The sequence below is a fragment of the Ambystoma mexicanum genome, chromosome 7p (genome assembly GCF_040938575.1).
Source record: "Ambystoma mexicanum isolate Mex_15411 chromosome 7p, UKY_AmexF1_1, whole genome shotgun sequence".
Lineage (NCBI taxonomy): Eukaryota > Metazoa > Chordata > Amphibia > Caudata > Ambystomatidae > Ambystoma > Ambystoma mexicanum.
In genome coordinates this window covers 667,561,901-667,584,205 of record NC_090939.1, presented here as the reverse complement: position 1 = coordinate 667,584,205, position 22,305 = coordinate 667,561,901, and the positions used below count along the sequence as shown (strand labels likewise).

At 45.5% G+C, this 22,305-nt stretch overlaps 1 protein-coding gene across 1 annotated transcript in view; it reads left to right on the top strand.

Moving 5' to 3' along the window:
* The window catches only part of COL4A1 (collagen type IV alpha 1 chain), a 470,976-nt gene that overhangs the window by 223,571 nt on the left and 225,100 nt on the right, over window positions 1-22,305 (top strand). The window contains exons 3-4 of the mRNA XM_069636741.1: window positions 19,508-19,597; window positions 19,688-19,732. Of these exons, the coding sequence (XP_069492842.1) occupies window positions 19,508-19,597; window positions 19,688-19,732 (135 nt within the window). The remainder of the gene's footprint in view (window positions 1-19,507; window positions 19,598-19,687; window positions 19,733-22,305) is intronic.

Below are 22,305 nucleotides of genomic sequence, written 5' to 3'. Positions count from 1 at the left end.
AATGCAAGGGCTCCAGGTCAATGTGAGTTCTTATGTTCTGCACTCCAACTCCAGGGAGCTTGACTGACACCTAAGGGGATATTCTACCCTGTGGAAAAAGATTTTGGTTCCAGGGAAGCCAGCAGAGAGACCTTAGTCCACAGCAATTCATCCCCATTGTTCCCTGGGGATATTTACGGGACACAACTGGCCTCTTCCTTGAATGCCGTCTTCACCTCACTGGTGGAGGACTATGGAATGGACTGTTCTCCCAACATCTGGTCTTTGTGATCCAAGGACTTATCAATGGAGGAGCAGATCTTAGAGAAGCAACATGTCACAGAGGATTGGTCAAGAGCAAACCTGCTCTAATGGATCCAATCCCGTCTGTTATAAAAAAAAGTGCTCTTTGCATTTTGACATCATGCCCAGAGTGCTTTGCCCTGCAGGAAATGATGGTTAGGGGAAGAATGTGGTAGAGCACTATAACATAAACCAAGATGGCTGAACCCCTCTCTCAGTCCACATTTCACTTCTGGCCACTCCAACTCTACCCACTTCCATGACTGCTGACTGTAAATGGACTCCAGTTGTTAGCAACCTGGTATGAGTGAGGCTTTGCTATGTCAGTGTTGCCTTTGAAGCATTAGTCTCCTTGTGAAGGTTTCTGTGCCCTAAGTGGAAGGTGTTGCATCTTGCAGGAGGATCAAAAGTTAGCAGCTTGGCTATTGTCTCACAGGGCAGCTGTGGAGAGAGTCAGATCAGACACTAATACTCATCAGTACTGTCATAGCCGGAGCATGCTCACACAGATGACACTAGTGTAACAGCAAATTGCTTTGACTGTATAATTGTGCGCTCTTAGTAGCCACCATGCCCGAACCAAATATGGCTTTTATTTCAAGGTTTGCGTGCCACCAGAATGACTAAGGCATACAATTATTATGTTTGGACACAGATGTGACCTTTGAACCTCCCCTGTGCTACTGTAAGGCTGATGCTGAGGGTGCCAGGAGGCTGTTTCAGCTAAGCCATATGTGTGCACTATAATATTGACATGGAGCATTTACAAAAGGGGGCACTGATTAGAAGATCTCACTTTCAGAAACAGAATTACCTGCATCATCTTATGCAATAAAAAAACTCAGCCTATCCCACCCTCACCAAATGACACTGTCACATAACTCCTGGTCATCTAATCAAACAATTTACTTAGATCTGCTAAGCACGACAGCCCTCATGAATACCACAATTGTTTCCTATTTAATTGCTTTTAATTAAATGTTTACCTTGCTGGCCTGGCTGACTTGCCTTCAGTTGCCAACCTTGTAGCTGCTCACGCCTTTCTGCAATGGAGTTTCATCTCACATGCACTCATTGAATCACATGTATAAAACAGCCTTTTCTGATGCTACTAACATATGATGCTCTTTGACCCGGCAATTAAATGTAGTTTTATTGTTGGGTAGCTATCAACTTCATGCAGGAAAATGTATTCCCGGCATCAAAGTCTCAGCAGTTACTTCTGACTGACAGAATTTAGAAAAGGAAACAGATGCTGGTGGCTCCCAATGGAAGCTATACCCAGCATGTTGCATATTGTCGAGCTGATAGATTCTTCGTCGTGCTTCTGTGAATAGGCTTGAATGCCAAACATCACTACTGCAGCAATATGAATGGAGATATATTTGTGACATTAAGCACTTGTTTAATAATTCATTTAATTATTGTGCCAACTATGGTGCTCTTGCCTAATGTTCACCATCCTTAAGATAAGAATTTTTTTAATGTCTACCCAAGGTATTCGCACATACAGTTTTGAAATGCATGTCAGCAATTGTAATACAGGGTCATACTTGTGGGTTTACCTGTTTTAGGGCCTAAGCTCTCATGCAGAGCTTTTGGAGGTGTACCTTTAAACAGCTGCTCTTTGATGGCTAGAGTATTTTTCGTTGACCCCATGAACCATGTTTTTTGCATTGTACAGCCCCTCTTTGCCAACATCCAATGAACTGTGATAGCATAAAAAAAGAGAAAAATGGCCACAACACTGCAGGGTGGGAGAGGTCTTTTCTCCATTGCAGACCGCAATTCGTTTTTTTTTTTTTTTTGGACCAACAGAAATAGTAAAAACACTATATCCATGAGCCTGATCAAAGCAATACAACTATTTATTGACACTTTGAAATAATATAACATTATGTGTTTTCTACGTAGAGGGTATGCTAAATAGCTCTACATCAATTATGTTTTCTATTTGTTTAATAGACCATCACACTTCATGTTAGAAATAATCTTTTTTCTACTTCCAATGGGAACCAGGTGGTCATTCAAATAAAGGAAATAAGGCCTGCAGCCTGCTAGGTCACTGTCCTCCCCCACAGGACGCTGAATATTATTTGATGAACACCTTTTTAGGAATTCCCTCAGATCCGTAAAAATAGATGTCATTCCATGAAACCGAATGCTGTCACTTTAAGAACCTGGCTTTTTGACAAATATGACTAAATCCTCAATGCAATTGTTTAATGTCTTTGTAACTGAATGTAATCTTGTAACAAACGCTGTGATACCGCTGGGTTTGGGCGTTCTATAAGTGCTATAAATAAATAAATAAAATAAGAGTGCAAGTGACAATAATTAAATATGCTCTGCTTGGACTTATGCAGTGCAGAGAGGTTGCGTTTGGAAGGATGAAAGGCTGAGTCGACCCGACCTAATGCAATAAAATCTTCTCACCGGTTAGACCCAGTTCTCTATAGTGTGTACATGATCTCAGTAGTCACACACACACTCTGTTATTGTGCTTTTATGTTCAGCATAAGCATATACAATGATCCACCCGTCCCCCCATCCCACCGTCCAACAGGTAACCCATATATGCACATATGAACAATGAGATGTATATGTCTGCCTACCTACCAACTCATCAGCATACGCATATGCAAAGTCACCCAGCCTTCCACACACTAACACATGTGCTAAAGCACAAACACACACAGACACACACACACACACACACACACACACAGACGCATACACATCTACACAGGGTAATCGAAACCAGCACTTCAACTGTACAAAACCCGGACCTACTGGCTTTGTCAATGCTTGCTTTAACAGCAAGATGATTTACAATATGTACCCTCCAAACTTCGGGACTCCTCTTAGAAAATGGGTCCTAGAAATACGTACTTTCTACAAAACTATTCAAATCTACGTGATTCTTAATGTGGCCCCAAAGGGCCACAGACATCTTTAGGTCGGTCCTGCTTAAACGGTAAGTCTCTGGTCCCTTTCACATAAATATTAAGCGTAGAGGAAAACAATAAGCAAATGTATTTCGCTTCAAACTTAAACTCATTTCAGACTTGAAAATGAGGACAATATGAGGTTGCTCCATGCCTTAATATGTCCGAAGGGACAACCGTTCCATGTTGGGGTTAGTGAAGAACAACTTTACATGATACCGTTTCGTCTTGGGTAGAATAGCTCAGGGGCAACGTGCTCATCTTGGAAGAATGACAACACGGAGCAACGCAGGTTTGATCCCCGGGTCCGCGCTTATAAACCTCTGGGTATTAAGAACGTTATCAATGGCCTATCATATCAGCAAGAAGTGTTTAAGTGTATTTCTTTCCATACGGGAGGGACACATTAATCACACTGGATTCAATCCACGTGCTAACATTTAATTCAATAATAAGGCCTTCCTACCCCACTGTAACAATTTCCCCTGATTTTCAGACACTCATAATAGGAAGCTGTCTGTTAACAGGAATATCTTTACACAATAGCCCAATCCCAAAAGTAATTCCTGCCTCATTCCAGCTGCCCGCCTGCGCCGTCCCTGCACACTCTGCTTCTAGAGGGGGCACTTTACCACGCGGGGTTTGAGAGCGGGCCGCCTGCGATGCAAAGCTCACATGTCACCAGACGATGGTACACCCCGTTTCGGCACTGCCGGTTCGGCGCGGGCCGATTCGCCGCGGCCAGTTTGGCGCGGCCAGTTCGGCGACGGGATGTTTCGGCGCGCCGCAAACCAGTGCACATTGCCTACTGTTTAGGGAAACGTTCAGTGCAGTGCACTGAAAGTGCGAGTTTCAACTTCACCCCACACTATTTTAAAATGAAACTGTTCTAGAGCGGTTTCATTTTAAAATAGTGTGGGATGAAGTTGAAATTCGCACTTTCAGTGCACTGCACTGAACGTTTCCCTAAACAGCAGGCGATGTGCACTGGTGTGCGGCGCACAGGGCAGATTAGATCTGCCGGGCTCACGAGGGTGGGGGCTATGCTGCTCGGAGCAGACTGCTCCGAGCAGCACAGCCCCGAGCAGCACAGCCCCCACCTTCGCGGGCCCGGCTGTGTAGTGTACATGGCTGTGGTGCCTGCATGAAGAACTCGCAGGACATTTATGTGCGGCCAGTTCGGCGCGGGCTGCCGCGCCGAACCGGCTCCTGTGCCGAACAAGCTGCGCCGAACTGGCTCCTGTGCCGAACTGACCGTGCCAAATCGTCCTGCGCCGAACCGGCCGCGCCGAAATGTCCTGCTCCGCCAGACAAGGATTGGGCGATCATTCTCGTTACAACAGCGCCCTCGCTCGAGCAATGACAGAATTGCTGCTAGCTTCTGGCCAGCGGGTATCCCTGCATCTTCATCCCCCACAGTCATGGTTTGCCAGAGGACCACAAGAAGACGATAAACAAAAGGGAAAAAAAGGACCCGTGGAGCGATTATCAAAGTTACACACGTATATAAGAAGGTATTTATTTAGGGCCCGCACGCAGCCAGCGCCATTCTCAAGCACCACCAACTGACAAATCCCAACCGTCACGCAGCGCGGCCCCGCACCCAACATTCCATCCCTGTGTTCCATGTTGCACGGCACCGGAGAGCCTCACACCATGGAAAACAGATCACAACACATCTCCCTTTCGACAGGGGATGAAGAACAAATGCAGTAGAACAAGGAAAACTTCATGAATGTAAACATAAATAGGGCCTCATTAGGAGTCTGCTGGTCTGGGAACTACGATACCAGTAAACCTGCCGGTACCGTAGTTCCCAGACCGGCAGACTACGAGTTGTGCTTGCGGGTACCTATGGGGCTCAATGGGAATGAGGAAGAATGTTTTACGGCCTTCTGGAATGGGCAATTACCGGGTCTGCCAGGGTTGTAATACCCCGGTAATTGCCCATTCCAGGGCGCCGGAAAAAAAACGACTCCAGTGGCAGCCGTGCCTCTATTACAAACACGGCTACCGCCAGGGTCGTAATGAGGCCCAACAGTCTCTGAACATGACAGTGTAACCAGAATTTCGCATCAGATGGTCTAGAATCACATTTAAAGTTACATGGAAAACTTAATCGTGGAAAACATGGTCTTTGAACTTGACAGGGCAACCAGCATTTCGCCTAAAATGGTCTCTAGAATCATGTCTAGGGTCACGTGGACCATCCACTACTACATCCCCACTCCACGGGGGCCAAACGCCCGAAGATCCATTTAGTTATTGCACTCCCTTTCAGCTGAGCCGATAACAACCTCGCCAACTTCAATGCCTTGCATTCCACCCACTCATTAGAGAACTCTGCACACTTCTCTCATAACAAGCAACCTCACCATTATAAACCTCACTTCCCATTACTCCACTCTTCCTGTCCAACTTGACAATCCTTTCTTTGTTCCACCACCCTCTTTTACCCAACTTGAGAGCATTGTGACTAATATCAGTGACAATCTCAGGCCCGAAATACTGTGTGCCTTCAGTGGCCTTAAACCAGTGGTCGAAGTGTATGAAAAGAAGTAGTGGAAATGTTCCCTATTGGCCTGCCTTGCTCCCCACAGGCCCCATCTCCACGCCCCCTCCCACACACAATACAAACCCTCAAACAGGTGCACCTGCTGTTTAAGGAAACGTTTAGTGCAGTGCACTGAAAGGGCACATTTCAACTGCTTCCTACACTTTCATTTTAAAACAAAACCATTCCGGAACGGTTTCTTTTTAAAATAAAAGTTCAGGAACAGTAAAACTTAATTAGAAAAAGTATAGGAGCACCACTCCTAACCGCTCCCAACCGCTCCCGCCCACTTGGACCATTGCCTTAAACGTTTTTTTAACCTGAACAACATCACCCACCACAATGCCATTCTGTCTGCCACCTATCAAAACCAACTTTGTTCTTGTACTGGGTTTCCAACACCCTGCAGTGTACTCTGTCCACATTAACAGAAGGACAACCATCACACAACAAATGACCAATCCAAACCGGCACTCATTTTTACCCAGGCTTTCGAGCTCTCAACAATTCGAAACGATAAAATTCTGTACAATATTGGGCGTGAACCTGTATGCCGACAACATAACGCATATGGTTGATTGTACCGTTACCTGGTTGGCTATTGCCCATTGAATGCAACCATTCACAGTCCTGTTAATCCTCCCACCAAACCATTAGCCTGCGGGTTGTAGAGTGTATTATGCCAACATTTGATCCCCATTTCCCTTAGAAACATCTGCATTTCCTTAGAGGTAAACTGTACCCCGTTATCAGTCACCAACACCAACACCTCACGTGTCCCTTCTCACGCAAATACTCGATCACATTAGCAGTGTTTGGCACATAAATCAATTTCACCACACACCATCTGGAGTGATAATCAACCACTATCAACGCGTAGTGCTCATCTCGAGATGACACACTCATGGGACCCATAAAATCCACTGCCAATTTGACCCATGGCACTTTTGGCCAGTCCACCAATTGCAATGGCACCTTACAACACTGAAATCCCTTATCAGCAGTGGAACAAATACCACATCTATTAACCCACCAATCTAGCTCCTTGTCCATCCCAGGCCACCAATAGCACTCTTGTTGACACCTTTGGTATGAGTATCTCTTACATGCCCCTCATGACCCATCTCTAATAATCTGCCACGCATACTCACTCACAGGTTGTACCATCTTGTAAGCCCGAATCGACACATCATCTTCCACAAACAATTAATCTTGGACTTTTCCATATGCTCACATCTCTTTGTCTAGAACCCGCTCTCTTGGCCGACCGTTTACCACTTTGTGCACCACTCACGCCAACATTTCATCATCACCTAACATGCTCTTCCACTCTTCACGTGCTATGGCATTCTGTCCATCCTTGATAACGTCACCATATCGATCTCCTGATCTACATCTTCTTTGCTTAAAGCATTCACTAAGGGCATCCGGGGCAGAATGTCTGCCCTTACATATTTTTCAATATTGTACATATATTTCTGTAACTTAGAAGCCAGGCGAGCCAATATTGGGCTTGTTTTACCTGTTCCTCCTGCACTCAAGACACTCAACAAAGGCTTGTGATCAGTTCTCAAGGTGAAAACCATACTTCAAACATACGATTTGAAATGTTAAACAGCCCGCACACAGGCTAGGGCTTCCCATTCTATTACAGAATACTGTTGTTGCACTTTCCACAAAGTGTGAGAAGCTAACACCACAGTACTCTCCTTCTCCACCATTCTCTGTCCCAACACAGCCCCCAAACCACACGAGCTTGCATCCACAGTGATTACACATGGACAACCTTCATGAACCACACTCAAAATGGGTGCATCACGTATGCATCTTATAATCATAGAAAAACTATTTTCCCTTTCTTCTGTTCACTCAAAATCTACATCCTTAAGTAACAGTTCTCTCAACGGTTCCACCATAGTGGCATACCCAGGAACAAATCATGCATAATATTCCCTTAAAAACATAAAGGACATCAAACTTTTTTATCACTATGTCGTGGTGCCTGATTGATGGCTGCAACCAATCCCTCGCTTGGTCTCACAACAACCACCGATATCACGTGACCCAAGTATTCTACTGAGGCCTTTAGAAACACTCATTTGGCCTTTTGTAAAGTCATTCCTCTCTCACACAGTATCTTCAACATCTCTGCCAAAATCCTATTGTGTTCGACATCATTGTTTCCAAAAACCAGCAAATCATCCTGAAATGCCACCACACCATCCAAACCTCAAAGCATTCCATGCATGGCACGTTGGACAACAGAAGAGGAAGATACCTAACCCAAAGACATCCATTTAAACTGATATGCTTCTTCAGGCATTATAAAAGCTGTCAAATGTCTGGAATCCAGATGTAGTTGAATCTGGTGGTATGCAGCTTTTAAGTCTAGAGTCAAAAAACACTTGGCACCTGCAAATTTTGCAATAAGATCTTCAAGCTTGTGCAAAGGATGACAATCCACCCAGATCCCCGAATGGAGTCCGCTCAAGTCTATGCACAGTCGTAAGTCTCCATTTCCTTTCCTTGCCCCTACCATTGGTGACAACCATAGCAAGGATTCCATCAGCTCAAACATTTGATCCTTAACCATGTTATCCAAATGGTTGGCAAGTTCCTTTTGCACCCTGAAAGGCACAGCTCTAACACTCTGTCTGACAGGTCCTGCATTATTGTTAAGCTTAATTCGATGCATAAAGCCTTTAAGCTGCCAATCCTGTCCTCAAAAACTTCACAGTAATCTTGCAGAATTTTCTCCAAACTTGATCCACATGGTACAGTCAAAACTTTCTCCACGCTACACGTATCCAGGACAATCTTAAGTCGAGCTTGTGTTTCCCATCCAAGCATGTTTATTCCTCTCTTTGCTACATACATTTTATCCTCTGCAAGGCGTCATTTAAATTCTAGCTGCGCATGACAATAACCCAGCAGGGTAATTCTTTCTCCTTCATATTGCTCTGGGGAAAACTGTGCTTTCATCAAATTCACTTGGCTAAATCTCAACTTGTATGTATCCCGAGATATTATGCTAACCTTTGCTCCTGACTCAGCCACCAATTCGACAGACTGGCCATTGATCTTCACCTTACAACATGGTAACGCAAGTGGGTGACAGGGCCTTCTCTGTAGTGGCTGGTAAGCTGTGGAACAGTCTTCATCTTAAACTTAAATCTACTGAGAATCACTTAACCTTCCGTTGCCTACTTAAGACCACTCTTTTCTGCTGATTCTCCCCTGCTTGGTTATGGCTTTGCTGTGTACTCCCTCGCACCAAGATCCCTTTGGGTGTATGTGCGCATTATAAGTTTACCTAACATAACATAGCATAACCTATTCCCTTTGGTGATTTCACTATGCATGCCGACCATCAACATAATGTTTTTTCGACATTTTTGTCATCTTCCTTTTCACTTCCTGCTGCAAAGTTCACCCAACTTCCTCTCCCCCATCGACATGTCTTAGCAAAATGTCCCACACGACCACATGTGCTACATTCCCTTCCTGCTGAAGGACATGACTTACTGTTTGCAATGTGCCCAACATTGCCACAGCAAAAACATTCTCTAGTATCATGCATGCCACCTCTTCTGGGATTAGCTCCACCAGCTCTGGGCAACATCCTCATTGGCCTCTCATTGATGTAGGAACATGAAGGATTTTGATCAACATTCTTATCCAAAGCTTTAATTCCACTAGCAGACACCTCCATACTTTTTGCAATGTCCACCGCCATGTCTAAAGTAAGATCCCTGCAACTTAACAGTCTTTCTTGAACTTCATCAACATCCACCTCCATTTCACGTACCGCTGGCAAATGGTGAAACGCATTCTGTCCTTCCAAGCCCAGGGCGTTTACTAACAGCGCAGCCTTCTTTTTTGGTTTGTACTTTGCTCCATCTCCGGTCGCTAAATAGGTTCCAAATACCCTAATCTACACTGCCCACTTCACTGGTGGTTTTCCTGGGGTGGCTAAAAATGGTGGCGGTGGATGGGCCTGCTCATTATTGACCATGCTGCTTGGATGAGTGTGGTCACTTCTATCCTGGGTCTACAATGTCCTTAGAGCATCTACATGTGGCCGATGAATTTCCGAATTTTGTTCAACACTAATTGTCTCTATTGTGAGGAAAACTTTACAGTTCTCTTCAGCAGCCCTCAGCGTCCTCCTGTGGCCGCTGGTTTTTGTACTAGTTGTTTCCCAAAATACTAGCATTGTCGGCCTTGAGATACTGACACACGCCCACTTGCTGCTGTTTTCCTTCCAATTGGTATATGATAACGGCACTGCATCCCAAAACCCTCACCGCCCCTACAGCTTACTTCAGTTCCAACGGAGGGTCGGATTGAACAGGGCCTTCTTCCATGAAGGAGCTTGACCACCATATGTCACACCAACCTTCGCCTCATCAGTGCGGCCCCCACACACGTTGTGCATCCTCGTCGCCACTTGTAGCAATAATCAAAGTTACACAGAGTATGTAAGAAGGCATTTATTTAGGGCCCGCATGCAGCCAGCGTCAGCCACTGCCTGCCACCTCCAATCTCAACCAACACTAACTGACAAATCTCGACCATCAAGAAGGGCGTCCCACGCCCAACCTTCCACCCTGTGTTCCATGGCGCACAGCACTGGAGCGTCTTGCACAATGGAACACGGATCAAAACAACCCTGAAACTTGTATCGGCTGCATTTTGGAATGTCCTTTGCTGGAAAATGGTTACTATTGTCTGCTGCTGTATAGGATGCAACAGAATGTCAACTTGTGCTTTCGCTCTCAAAAGGGTATCTGAAACCGCCATGCTACTCAGGCCCTGCTGAAGATGTGTGGGGGCCCATTTCAACATGATGGTTAGGGCCCCTCCATGCTTAGAGCGAAAACAGTCTCAAGCACCCATGGAGGGCATATATGATAATGGCGACAAAGAGGTGGTTAATTGCCGCCAATTATTATGAGAGGGCCAGCCAGCAGGGATCTTAAATACTAAATGCTCACTGAAAAGCTTTAAATCCTTCTTTATCAGCAAGTGGCTGATGTGGAAGAACCAGTGTTGTAAGGCGACGAGGTAATAACACTTCTGTATAACCAGAGGGAAGTGACGGTCTGAAGTGCTCCAGCAAACACAGCTTGAAGGCAAACGCTGCAAAGTGCCCATTTAAAGCACCAGAACGAAATGTGTTAAGTATTTCTATTCCCGTGTTATACGTTTGCTGACTGGCAACATGGGGATACGTGCTGGGGGCCCCCCTGAGGCTTGAGGCCCCTTTCATTTGAAAATATTGAACGGCCCTTACGCCGTTCCTGCTGCTACCATACTAATAGATGCACACAAGAAGAACAACAACCCACAATGCCAGTGTGGGGCATGTTTTACTGACATAAACTGCATATTTCTTTTATAGGGACTGTTGGGAACATGTGCAACAAGGAAAGAAAAAGAAAGCACACAAATTACAGTAGAGCACAAGTGATACGTAGGCATAAGGCCACAATACACCATAAAGCGACTACACAGTGCTGAAATGCCCACAGTGCATGAAAGAGACCATTGCACGTTCCCAAGCCTGGGCCCCACTCACACACCAATTAAAACCAACACATAAACTCCTATCAACCTCCATCCATGCTCCCCACCTGTCCCATATCTTTCCAAACTTGGAGGGGCAACCGCGAGCCCTGGATACACGTTCTTCAATTGCTCTGCAATTGTCCATGTGCACCAAGCACTTGCAGAACTTGGGCACTTCACTCGCCCCCAGTGCATGGCTAGGTTCCTTTTTGGCACAATCGACGCATTTGCGATGAATAGCTTCTTGCATCGAGAATAAGATGTATATTGGCTTTCTTAAGGGAGGAAGGGAGGACATGTTCATAGGAAGCAGATGTGAGGGTGCTGGTCAGATCTTCCAGGTCGAAGGCCTGAAATCGTCCCCTGTGTGGGTGTTTCACGAGCGGGTAGACAGGATGGCTTAGTGAGGCTGGAGCTGTCGATGTGATGTCTGATCTCATCTATTGAGCCGTTAAGATTTTGTTGATGCCCTTGGACGTGGAGTGTGCTCTGCTTTTGTTGAACGCCTTGGCGATGCTCCATGGATGGTCGCTTGCTCTGGCCATGTAGATGCGGCTCCTCCATGCTGCGTGGAGGGTTTCTAGAGTGATAACGTTTTCTGGCCATGAGGTTCACTGTATCTTTTCGCGCTTTCGAATGGAGTGCTTGCTGTCGGTGAGTGCTCACGCTAACTTCCATTTCCTCAGTATGATCATTCATTTTATGACTTTGTGTCTGAGGAACCGGAACAAATACGATCCTTATAAATAAAAAAATGTATCAGCGTCAAATTATTAAAATACTATGAAATTGGTACGGGTTCGTTTTTTGACTAATTGTCTACAGCATAACGTATTTCCAAGTATAACCAGCGCCTAAAAGGTTAAACAGCTTTCCTCCAGTAGAAGATCGTGAATTGTGTTACTGGAGGGGCATCCATGTTTCCCCCTAAACATGCAGGAGCGAACAAGCGTAGTGAGTGAGCCAGAACCAAACAAGGAGCTTTTGGGACAGGTGTGGGGGCAAGGGGGCACCACTCAGAAACTTATTGCGTTAAAATCATGCATTTTCAGGACACTTCCTGTGAAGAATTGGGTAAAAAAGCACCGTTTTTAATGGGGTTTGTAGGGTAACACGTGAAAAAAATCCAATAGCTACAAGTCACCAGCAGAGGCTGCTTCCTGGTTTCTGCATGTGTGTGGAGGAGCCGGAGAGTCTCCATTATGCCATCGCTTGGACCCTGGCTGTGCCCTCACACATTTAGGCCTCTAATACCCCAGCTTGCATCCTCAATGGGCCATGCAAGGCTGAGGAACTACTGAACTTTGACAAAAGGGAGGACACGTTTGCCTTTGATATTTCAGTTAAAGACAGCACAGGAGCACTCCCTCACCTGTTTGCTGCAGCTGAGGAAGGGCTCAGTGTTTTTTTTTACCGGGCTGGCTTTGCTTGTCCATAATGGGGTCGGGTAGGCGCTCCGTCACCCATTATGGATGAGCCACCCCTGATTTCCTCTCTAGAAAATATTGGACATTGCTGTGACATCATTTTTCATAAGTCTATTGTAACAAAAGTGTAAAACAACCTTTACATAAAAGAAGGAATGACAGGTATTTGTGGATGAGGTCACGCGTTTCCTGAATTTCACGACTGTGCGAAGTGCAAGCAACAGGCCCAAAGGACGGACAGTACACCCTCTTACGGCATGGCCGTTTTGGCGCTGCCATTTTGGCGCAGCACTTTGGGCACAGGTCCCTATTGGGCATGCCCTGTTGGCTGCGACCAGCAGGGCTCATGGGTCTATGATCGCCTGAAGAGAGGTTTTTCGTTAAATATACTGTGACCCGAAGCACTAATAAATGCAGTGGTTCCTTCAAGTAACAGTATATTTAAGGAAAACACTCCATGAGCAATACATGGAGCTGTCCTGTAAGTGAACGCAGGGCCCACCAGCTAGGGACCTGCGCCAAAAGTGCTGCGCCAAAACAGCCTGGGCCGAAACGGGGGCGCCCGAAAGTCCTGCTTCGACGACGGATAATTCGTAGGTATAGTCTAGCTCAGCGCGCCCTCTTATGGCCAAATAACAGATTGCAAGTATATTTGCAGCTATGGCACATTTTTCCATAGAGATCCAACCGACTTCTTGGAAACATGTAATGTTAAGGTGGAATGCATTACTTTATCTGTTGTGGCTTGCGAGGCATTGATAGTCCACTCTGTAGCTATCTTGAAATGTGCCGGGGACAGCGAGAAGCATCAACCACTGATACGATTTGTATGTACACTGTTTTAAAAGGACACGCACGTGTTCCTCAGTAGTACGACGGCTCCAATACATGCTAATAGTCGGTAACCGCACACCAGTTATATTACTGCGAGCACGTACCGTTATTGCTGAGCATTTATAAAATACACTGAAATGACTGATCATTCATATTTTCACACTGACATCATCCTTCCCCGAAGCTTGAGCATTTATACCCATTGTAACGGAAACGTGGGCTCTGTTTTTTTTGTAAACATGTTTTACTGTTTCACACCACGTCTCCCACATGGGTCCTTCCCACTGCATGCAGGATACGCGTTTACATACATGTAGTAACAATTCAATTCCACCCACTGCATCGGAGTCAGGGTGTAGATTTATTTACCGGTGGTATGTAGTCTATATAAGCCGATTTACAGAGCAGGCCACATGACTTGCTCACGAAGTGCACTACCGTGCATAACTCTGACTAAAAGCAGGGAAGTAATCTCCGGCAGCACCTTGGAGACAAGCTAGCCACACACCCCCAAGCACATCCCAGAGAACGAGCCGAGCCGCAGGGGGCTTATGTGCAGAGACTGTTCACAGCCAATCACTCCTACTCCCTGTTTTCTTTTCAAAACAAAGATTCGGGCCGCGGGATTCCTGTTACAAACCAGAAATCCTCTATAAGTGCAGCCATAAAATGTAACAAACATGGCAGTTCATAAATAGTGCGTGTGTTCTGCTATTTTGCGTTGATAGTTTGACCCTCGTTCTTTCTTTCTCTTTCCCTATTGCCTCCTCTTTTCCCGCTTTCCTCTCTCCCGCCTTGTTCTTTCTTTCTCTTTGTTTTTCTCTCTTTAACTATTTCAGGCAACAAGATCAAAAGAAGATTGGTGGAGCGAATTCCTAAACGGGAAAGACATAAGACTAACATGTGCAGGAATACATCTACTTGAAAAATTAATGACAAAGCTGGATTAAGAATTCAGAAAGGACTATTGGGAACATAGAGAATGACTAGGAATGGACTAAGAGGATTTTAAAAGATGGAGAGAAACAACATAAGATGTAAAAAAAGTTTTATTGTATTAAACTAACTCACAATAAATATATATATATTTATATGTATATTTTAATTTGAAGTTCTCCAGTCCCCTCCCTTCCTCTCCCTTCCACTCTCCTTTCCTCCCTTTCCCTGCCCTTTCCTCCTCTCCCCCCCCCCGACCCTCTCTTGTCATCTTAAGAAAATGATTGTACTATGTGCTCCCCTAAGCTGTCCTTATAGCTTTTAGTTCATTGGAGGTGGGGTCAGTGAAGCCGATTGTTCTGAGCATATAAGAAGACCGCGTTCTACACCTTAAAATAGAAACCTCCCGGAAACAGGTTTCGAGCACAAAGAGATCAAAGGAGCCTGGTGGAACATCAGAAGCTGGTCCAGGCCGTCTCCTTGTTCTACTGGCCGCCCATGTGGGAGGGAGGCCTGCTCAAGCATGTCATGGCCTAACACAGGTACCTGAGTAATACCTGCTAGCTGCATGGCTGTGCTCGAGCTGGACTCGCGTACACTCCCTGAACCCACTCTAGGTCCAAGCGCCATCGGATCCTGTTAGTTCGCAAAAGCTACTGAGTGATGCCCCTTGTGGTAGCCTTCAGCCATGGCCCACGTGCACCGTAGGAATTGGATCCGAATCTCGACTGCGAGAATAACGAGGAGGGGTTGTTGTAGCCTAGAGTGGTGCTTCAAATACAATGTAATGAGGGAATCCCCTTTACGACAGAGATTAGGGAGCAAGTCGAGGGTACACACGGGTGGACGGAGTCCCCCACTCTTTTCAGAGGGCACCTTGATATGCTTGTTTCTGGTGACAACACATTCAGTTGGTATGTTAATGATCCGCCCAACTAATTGTTTAGGTCTTGACCCCTGACTGAGATCAAAAAGATCCGAACAAGACCTCTTGGATACATTTGTGCAGTGCACCTTTGACTTAGTCTACCTTTTTGTAAACTTTTTCTCTCGGGAGGATAGCTCAGGGGCAACGTGCTTGCCTTGGAAGCAAGACGACATGCAGCGCCACAAGTTCGATCCACGGGTCTGCGCTTAGAAACCTCTCGGTATTAAGCACGTTATAAATAACCTATCATATCATATATCATATCAAACCTGAAGCCGTTTGCTCAATCTTAAATGAGACTGGTGGGACAGATAGGATTGACTTTGACATCGTTTAACAGTTCAATTCCTTCCTCATCCGAACAAGTATGGATTATAGAACCAGCATCTATGCAGAGTTTCCTATTAGCCCCCAACTTCTGCAGAAGGCAGCTGCCCCGCTGACCAAGTGCAGAGTTATAAAGTAATAACAAGGTGCATGTGTGTCCCTCCCGCCCTGCGCACACATCACAATATAGTATGAAAGCTTTTTTTTATCAATAATTAGATATATTTCTTATTCTAGTTGTGGTCATTTATCGAAGTCAAGACTCAGCCATGACTCCTTATATGATGGACGGTGTAGCATGCGTGACCAGTGTGATCACGGATGCTAATCCAACCGTCATATGAAGAAATTACCAACATTAAGTAACCCTGCTGCAGTCTGGTGACAGATTATTTGTTTTGAAAGCGGTGCACTGACACAGATTATATGATATACAGACTTTTAGTCTGCTCAGTTGGCAGCCCTGAAGAAGAACACTGCTGGTCGAAACACGTGTTTTCTGATTCATGACTTCAATAAATGACCACAACTAGAATAAGAAATACATCTGACTAATGTATTGATAAAGAGCTTTCATATTACACTGTGCTGTGTGCACAGGTTGAGAAGGACACACACCCGCCTTGTTTTTTATACATTCTGGAACCTTTGGCCGGAGTCCCTGCGAGTCCCCCTCCCTGCTGCCTCCCTTTGATGATCCTATTATTGATGAGAGGTCGGACCTAGGAATGGCCTCCATCTGTGGATTTTCTGATTATAAAGAAATATGTTTTTGCGGTGGGCCTTTGGGAACCCCTTTCATATGGATTTATAAGAGCCCGGAGGAGCATTCAGGAGCCCACAGTGTTATGATACAAACACTAAAGCCACGAGCCTGCCACTATTCCCTGACCCACACTCCACAACCCCCAGACCAACTCACTCACACTCCTAGCCGAGCTCTGCACACTGTTAGGCGCTATATGTGGTATCTAGTGATTTTGACAGAATCATTTACAGAGAGGAATGTTTTAACGAAACAATAACAATGAAAAAACACTGAATTTTGTTTTTTTTATGTATGGGGTAAGGCTAAGGGATTAAAACGAGTGGGGCGGGGCTGGGGTGGGCTTAAAATCATAGGGGAACAGGGAGGTTGGGGGAAGACCCCCTCTAATAGAAATAAAAAATAATCACTGATCTTTTCAGTGTAATGGTTTTCAGTAAAACATCCTGCTCAGTAATTCTTTCATTAAAATAACATAGAACCGCTGTATGTACACCCTCAGACATGCCAACCACACTCTGCCTGGTGCACTCGACATACAGTATGTTCAGCCGTGCGCTCCACAGTACGGAGAACCCCACAAACATCCGGCCGGACTTGCGCACCTTTAACTGGGCTCCACGCACCTTCAGCTGGGCACTCTACATACATGTAAAGGCTTTGTACATCCCAAGTTAGGCTGGATTCCTCCCTAGTCACACAGTGTGCATGCTCAGCCATGTTCTGTGCACACTCAGCTAAGCTTGGTGCATCATCGAAAGAGTGTACAGAAGTGTGGGAACCCGTCTACTAGTGGTGCCGAGAACCTGTTCTATGGGACGTAATCCCTCTCAGAGGGGTCTACAGCCACGTTTTAGCTCACTGCACCCTTCTCCAGAGGAGAAATATCCATTTGCATATCTGTCTAGCCCCACCCACAAGGGCAGTCCAGCAACAAAATGCTGGGCAATTCTCCTCTGAACAAGAGTTCCTACAGCAACCCCAGACACGTGTTTCGGCCTAGTTGGGCCTCCTCAGTCCGGTGAAGTGGAGCCTATTTAAGAACAGTGAACAAGTACACATATAGCCCACTCTGTGGACCACCAGCCACTTTTTGGACTCGCACCCATAGCTCAGTGCCAAGCACCCTCAAGCAAGCGCTGCGTGTGTCTGCCTTGCTCTGATTGGCAACATGTTCTAAGCACGGTCAGCCAATTCATGGGAATTTCATGTGGGTAGAACATTTATGCCCTTCATACGTGTACAGGTGAGGGCAGAAAAGGGGTACCGCTAAAGCAAGACAACTGTGTTTTCTAGTATTTAAAAAAAGGTAGCAGGCGCTCCTCTCCAGAAAGAACATGGCATGATAACCTGTTCTGAGATGAGAGTTTGCAGCACACGCTTTTGCATATCAGTCTTTGTCCCGCCCACATGGGCAGTCCAGCACCGAAATGCTATGGCATTTCCTCTCTGAACAAGAGTGTTTTCTTGTATAACTGTTTTCTTCTACTCTATGACTATTCTGTGTCTCTGTTATCAAATGTTTTTTGACACAAAGCGCTTCACATGCTTTTGGGATGGGGCAACTATGTTGAATACGTGAAATTAAATAACCAAAATAAATAACCATGCTGAAAGGCTTCGGTGGGGGATTAGAGGCTCACTTTGGGAGGAGAAGGGGTCAGGAGGAGCTGCAGAAGAAGGGCACAGCGAGAAAAGGCAATGCTCTCAACTTCCTGCTCTCAATGCTTGTGCGCAGCTGTGGCGTGCCGGCTGATAGCCCCCATGTATATCTCCCCCTTCTGCCCCAAAAGGATGCAAGGACAGGCTCTACAGAGAAAGCCATTGAAGCACTGGTCCGAGCATGGCCCCACTGAGTCATCCCAAGAACTGGTTAATGGAAGCCACCTCTTGCTGCAAGCAGTGGTACATCTCTTGCTGCAAGCAGAGGTACATCTCTTGCTGCAAGCGGAGGTACCTCGGAGAGCCTGACCTGCATTTTAGGAGCTTGCGGGGCCATGGTGACTGCTACTTTGGAATCCTGTATGCTATATTACATCTGTTTCTATGCCATGCCCATACTCTGGATCTGCTATGAGTCTCTGCAAGGCAGGCCCAATGGGCCGCAACATCTCTACAGTATAAGAACCTAGAGAGTTGGCAGCTTCATATCATGGTGCAGAATCCTGAATAATACATTTTAACATCGTCTGGCAGAATGATTGATGGTCTTTGCTAGGAATGACGTTTCTGCACATGCTACAAGAGAATCTACATACTGCTTCATATGTAATATACCCATGACATTTATGTGAGGATCAATGAAATCATAGATTCCCCTAAACCTTCCCTAATTTCTCACTCTTCATGGTGGTATTTTCGATTTGTGCAGTCAGGTGATGCTCCCTTTCTATTGGACTGAATGTTGACCTTTCATGTACGCAAAAAATGTAAAGCATTCATAATACACGGTAATAAAGCTTCATACTATTGGGTATTGCTCAGCCCTAATACTGTATCACTAGATCCCTGCTACTGTTGACAGACCAGCAGTTACTCAGCAGCAGTTACTCAGCAGAAGTTACTCAGCAGAAGTTACTCAGTAGCAGTTACTCAGCAGCAATAAGGCAGCAGCAGATACTCAGTAGCAGTTACTCAGCAGCAGTTAGTCAGCAGCAGTGTTTCAGGAACAGTTAGTCAGCAGCAGTTATTCAGCAGCGGTTACCCAGTAGCAGTTACTCAGAAGCAGTAACTCAGCAGCAGTTAGTCAGCAGCTGTTACTCAGCAGCAGTTACTCAGTAGCAGTTAGTCAGCAGCAGTTACTCAGCAGCAGCTACTCAGCAGCAGCTACCTTGCAGCAGATATTCAGTAGCAGTTGTTCAGCAGCAGTATGTCAATTTAATGCATTATCTGATGAATGGAGCTCATCACTTCCCGTTCTTCTGCTCTTCACAGGGTGAGCGGGGTTTGCCTGGCCTGCCCGGTCTCATCGGCTTTCCTGGAATGCAAGGACCTGAGGGGCCACAGGGTCCATTAGGATTTAAGGTAAGCAATGCATAGTATTTAATCACTTACATGTGAATTGTGGACTTTTAAGCAGAGAAGTAATCAAATATGTTTGTATGTGCTCCCCAGGGCGATACCGGAGAACCAGGTCTGCCGGGGACAAAGGGAACGAGGGTAAGGACATACTACACATGACATAATTGTAACCTATGAAAAGGAAAAGAAGGAAGACATTCTTTTTAACAAGTTATACATTTAAGTGATTTTAACCCCAGTCTTTGTAATAGTGCCTATGATTTTCTGCATTTATTTGGACAACTGCTCCATTTTAAGTTGTGGTTTATTTTGGAGAAAGTCCCCTCTTACAGAAAAGACATTCAATTGGCAGTAACTTTTTTCACGTCACACAGAAGGAGATGTAGTTCGGATGAGTCTTAGAACCCAAAATTGGGAAAGATCAGGTTGAAATCGTTTCCGTTTGGCTCCTCCCTCAAGATGGAGCATTGTCCAATGAAATTTTAACTTATAAAGCGTCCCCAGTGTTTTGCCTACGGCTCATCCTACGGAGTATTTGCCTCACTTTGAGTAACCAGAATCGGGGAGACTCCTCCTTTCATCTATTTCCAGTCACTCTGGGCTGCCACAGGGATTTGCATGCATTTGTTGACCATGTTCTTTTCTATGGTATCCCTGGGTGACAGTTAAGGTCATTGAATTGAGATGTTGACCACCAGCCTTAGTATGGGCACTTCTGATACAATGATCATTACAAAAAAAAACACACCAACCTAAAAACAAACCCTATCTAGAAAAATAAAATGTCACCAAAACAATAGTCAATACCCTGGCTTGCCAAAACCAAATCCGCTTATATGATAAATATCTTGCATTGGACCAACATTCAATAGTTATTGAGGGCACTTTGGGTCAGCCACTTTGTACATTCATTATCTACATAGTGCTTCTGGTACTGATCTATCCACCTTCCCATCTGCTTGAAGCACCCGCTGTGTGCACACATTATACATTCCTGACAAATGATTCTATAGAAAGCGATGATGGACTATAATGTCTGAATGAGACATAGAATGCGGAGAAACCTTTCTCCCAAATACACACGTTTAGGAAGGCAAATAAGGGAGGAAAGAAATGGAAACTGGACCCAAACTAAAACCAAATCAATGATGAATAGAGAGAATAAATAGAAAAGGCCATTGTGTCAGCTGACATTACAGCGGACGCTAAACCACGGCTTTCCCTCCTTATTACAGCTGGGATGAAGTCACCTTGTGCAAGCCTTCTTTAAGTCTCAGGGAGATAGGATGGATTCCCTGAGACCCTCCATATAACCCACCTCAATATCTCCCACTTAATGTACCCCAATTCCAGGTCCCCCTTGTCGTCATGTCTGCTCATATCTCAGATTAGTCCCCGGCGAGGGGGGGTGTCAGTCTCCCAGCCAATGAGAAGGCTCAAAACGGGGGCATTACCACATAATAATTCCACCGTCCAAGTATCCTCATAGCGAGAGGCTGCCATCTTCCCTCTGCCAGGATCTCAGGTATGTGCTGCCGCGTGGCCCACATCCCCTTCCCCCAAACCCTTTTCCACATATTTTCCACCCTCCCATCCACACCCCACTTACCCTCCACCTCCTGATTCCTCACTAACACTGGTAACTACAGTGTTCCCGGCACGTCCCTGCAGCCACGTCAATGACCGTCATGGAAAGGAAGAAGGGACTAGGTAGTCTCTTCTCTGGAACCATGGAAGCCATCTTTAAAAATATATATTTTTTTAAACAAACTATTAGTACCCGGTATATTGTGCCAGATACTAATTGAAATATTACCCTTGCAGGGAGGGCCTGGTAATTCCCTGAGCTACCGGTAAAGTCTTCACTTTGCTCGGGCTTCTACTGGGCCCGGGGCATTACCTGGCCCGGTAATTCCACCCCTCCGCTCAGGTAATATTGCTTGATAAGTACTCTGTTGTGGTCCAAACATACACAACAACTGGTTAGGCAGATTCCACTGCACCCATACTGTGAGGTATGTGATGAAACATTCATCTCATTGTAACCTGAGAATTGTCACATAGAAAGCTTCCCAGTTGATTAGGTCTCTCCTATGGAACCCTTAGTGCAAGCCTCTGGCATGATTCGCATTAGATTATTATGCTACTATGAGCCTTCCTAAAGCTATACTCTGAGAGCCATAGCAGCCATTACGAGTGAACACCGCACTGTCACGCGCATAGGCCGCGCTTCGTTCTACATGACTATGCGGAAAAAGAACACTATCCTGTACCAGTTCCTCGCGGAGCTGTGCACCAACGGTGGCACACCGTGACACAGTTGCTCCTCGCAGCGGAGCCACGTGGTGTACACATTACTTCCCCATGACTTCAAAATGGTGGAGCAGCATTGCAAGACCCTATTCACTGCAGTAACTCTCTTTTCTGAGTATAAATACCCACATGGAAGTCATGATTAGAGCCACATGGGGACCGCCAGTGAAAGCCAGAAAACAACTGCAACTGTGGAAGAAGTAGGGGAGAGAGGGAACAATAAATCACAGTTACAGAGGCCAGGGAATAACCATTAGGGGCAGTTACTGAATTAATCACACAGTCAACTACACTATAAAATAAATATATCTCAGACAATGGGAGAGGGCAGATGAAGATACAAAAGCACAGTCTGCTGAGGACTACATCTACATACATAGACTTAATCGAGGAGAGCA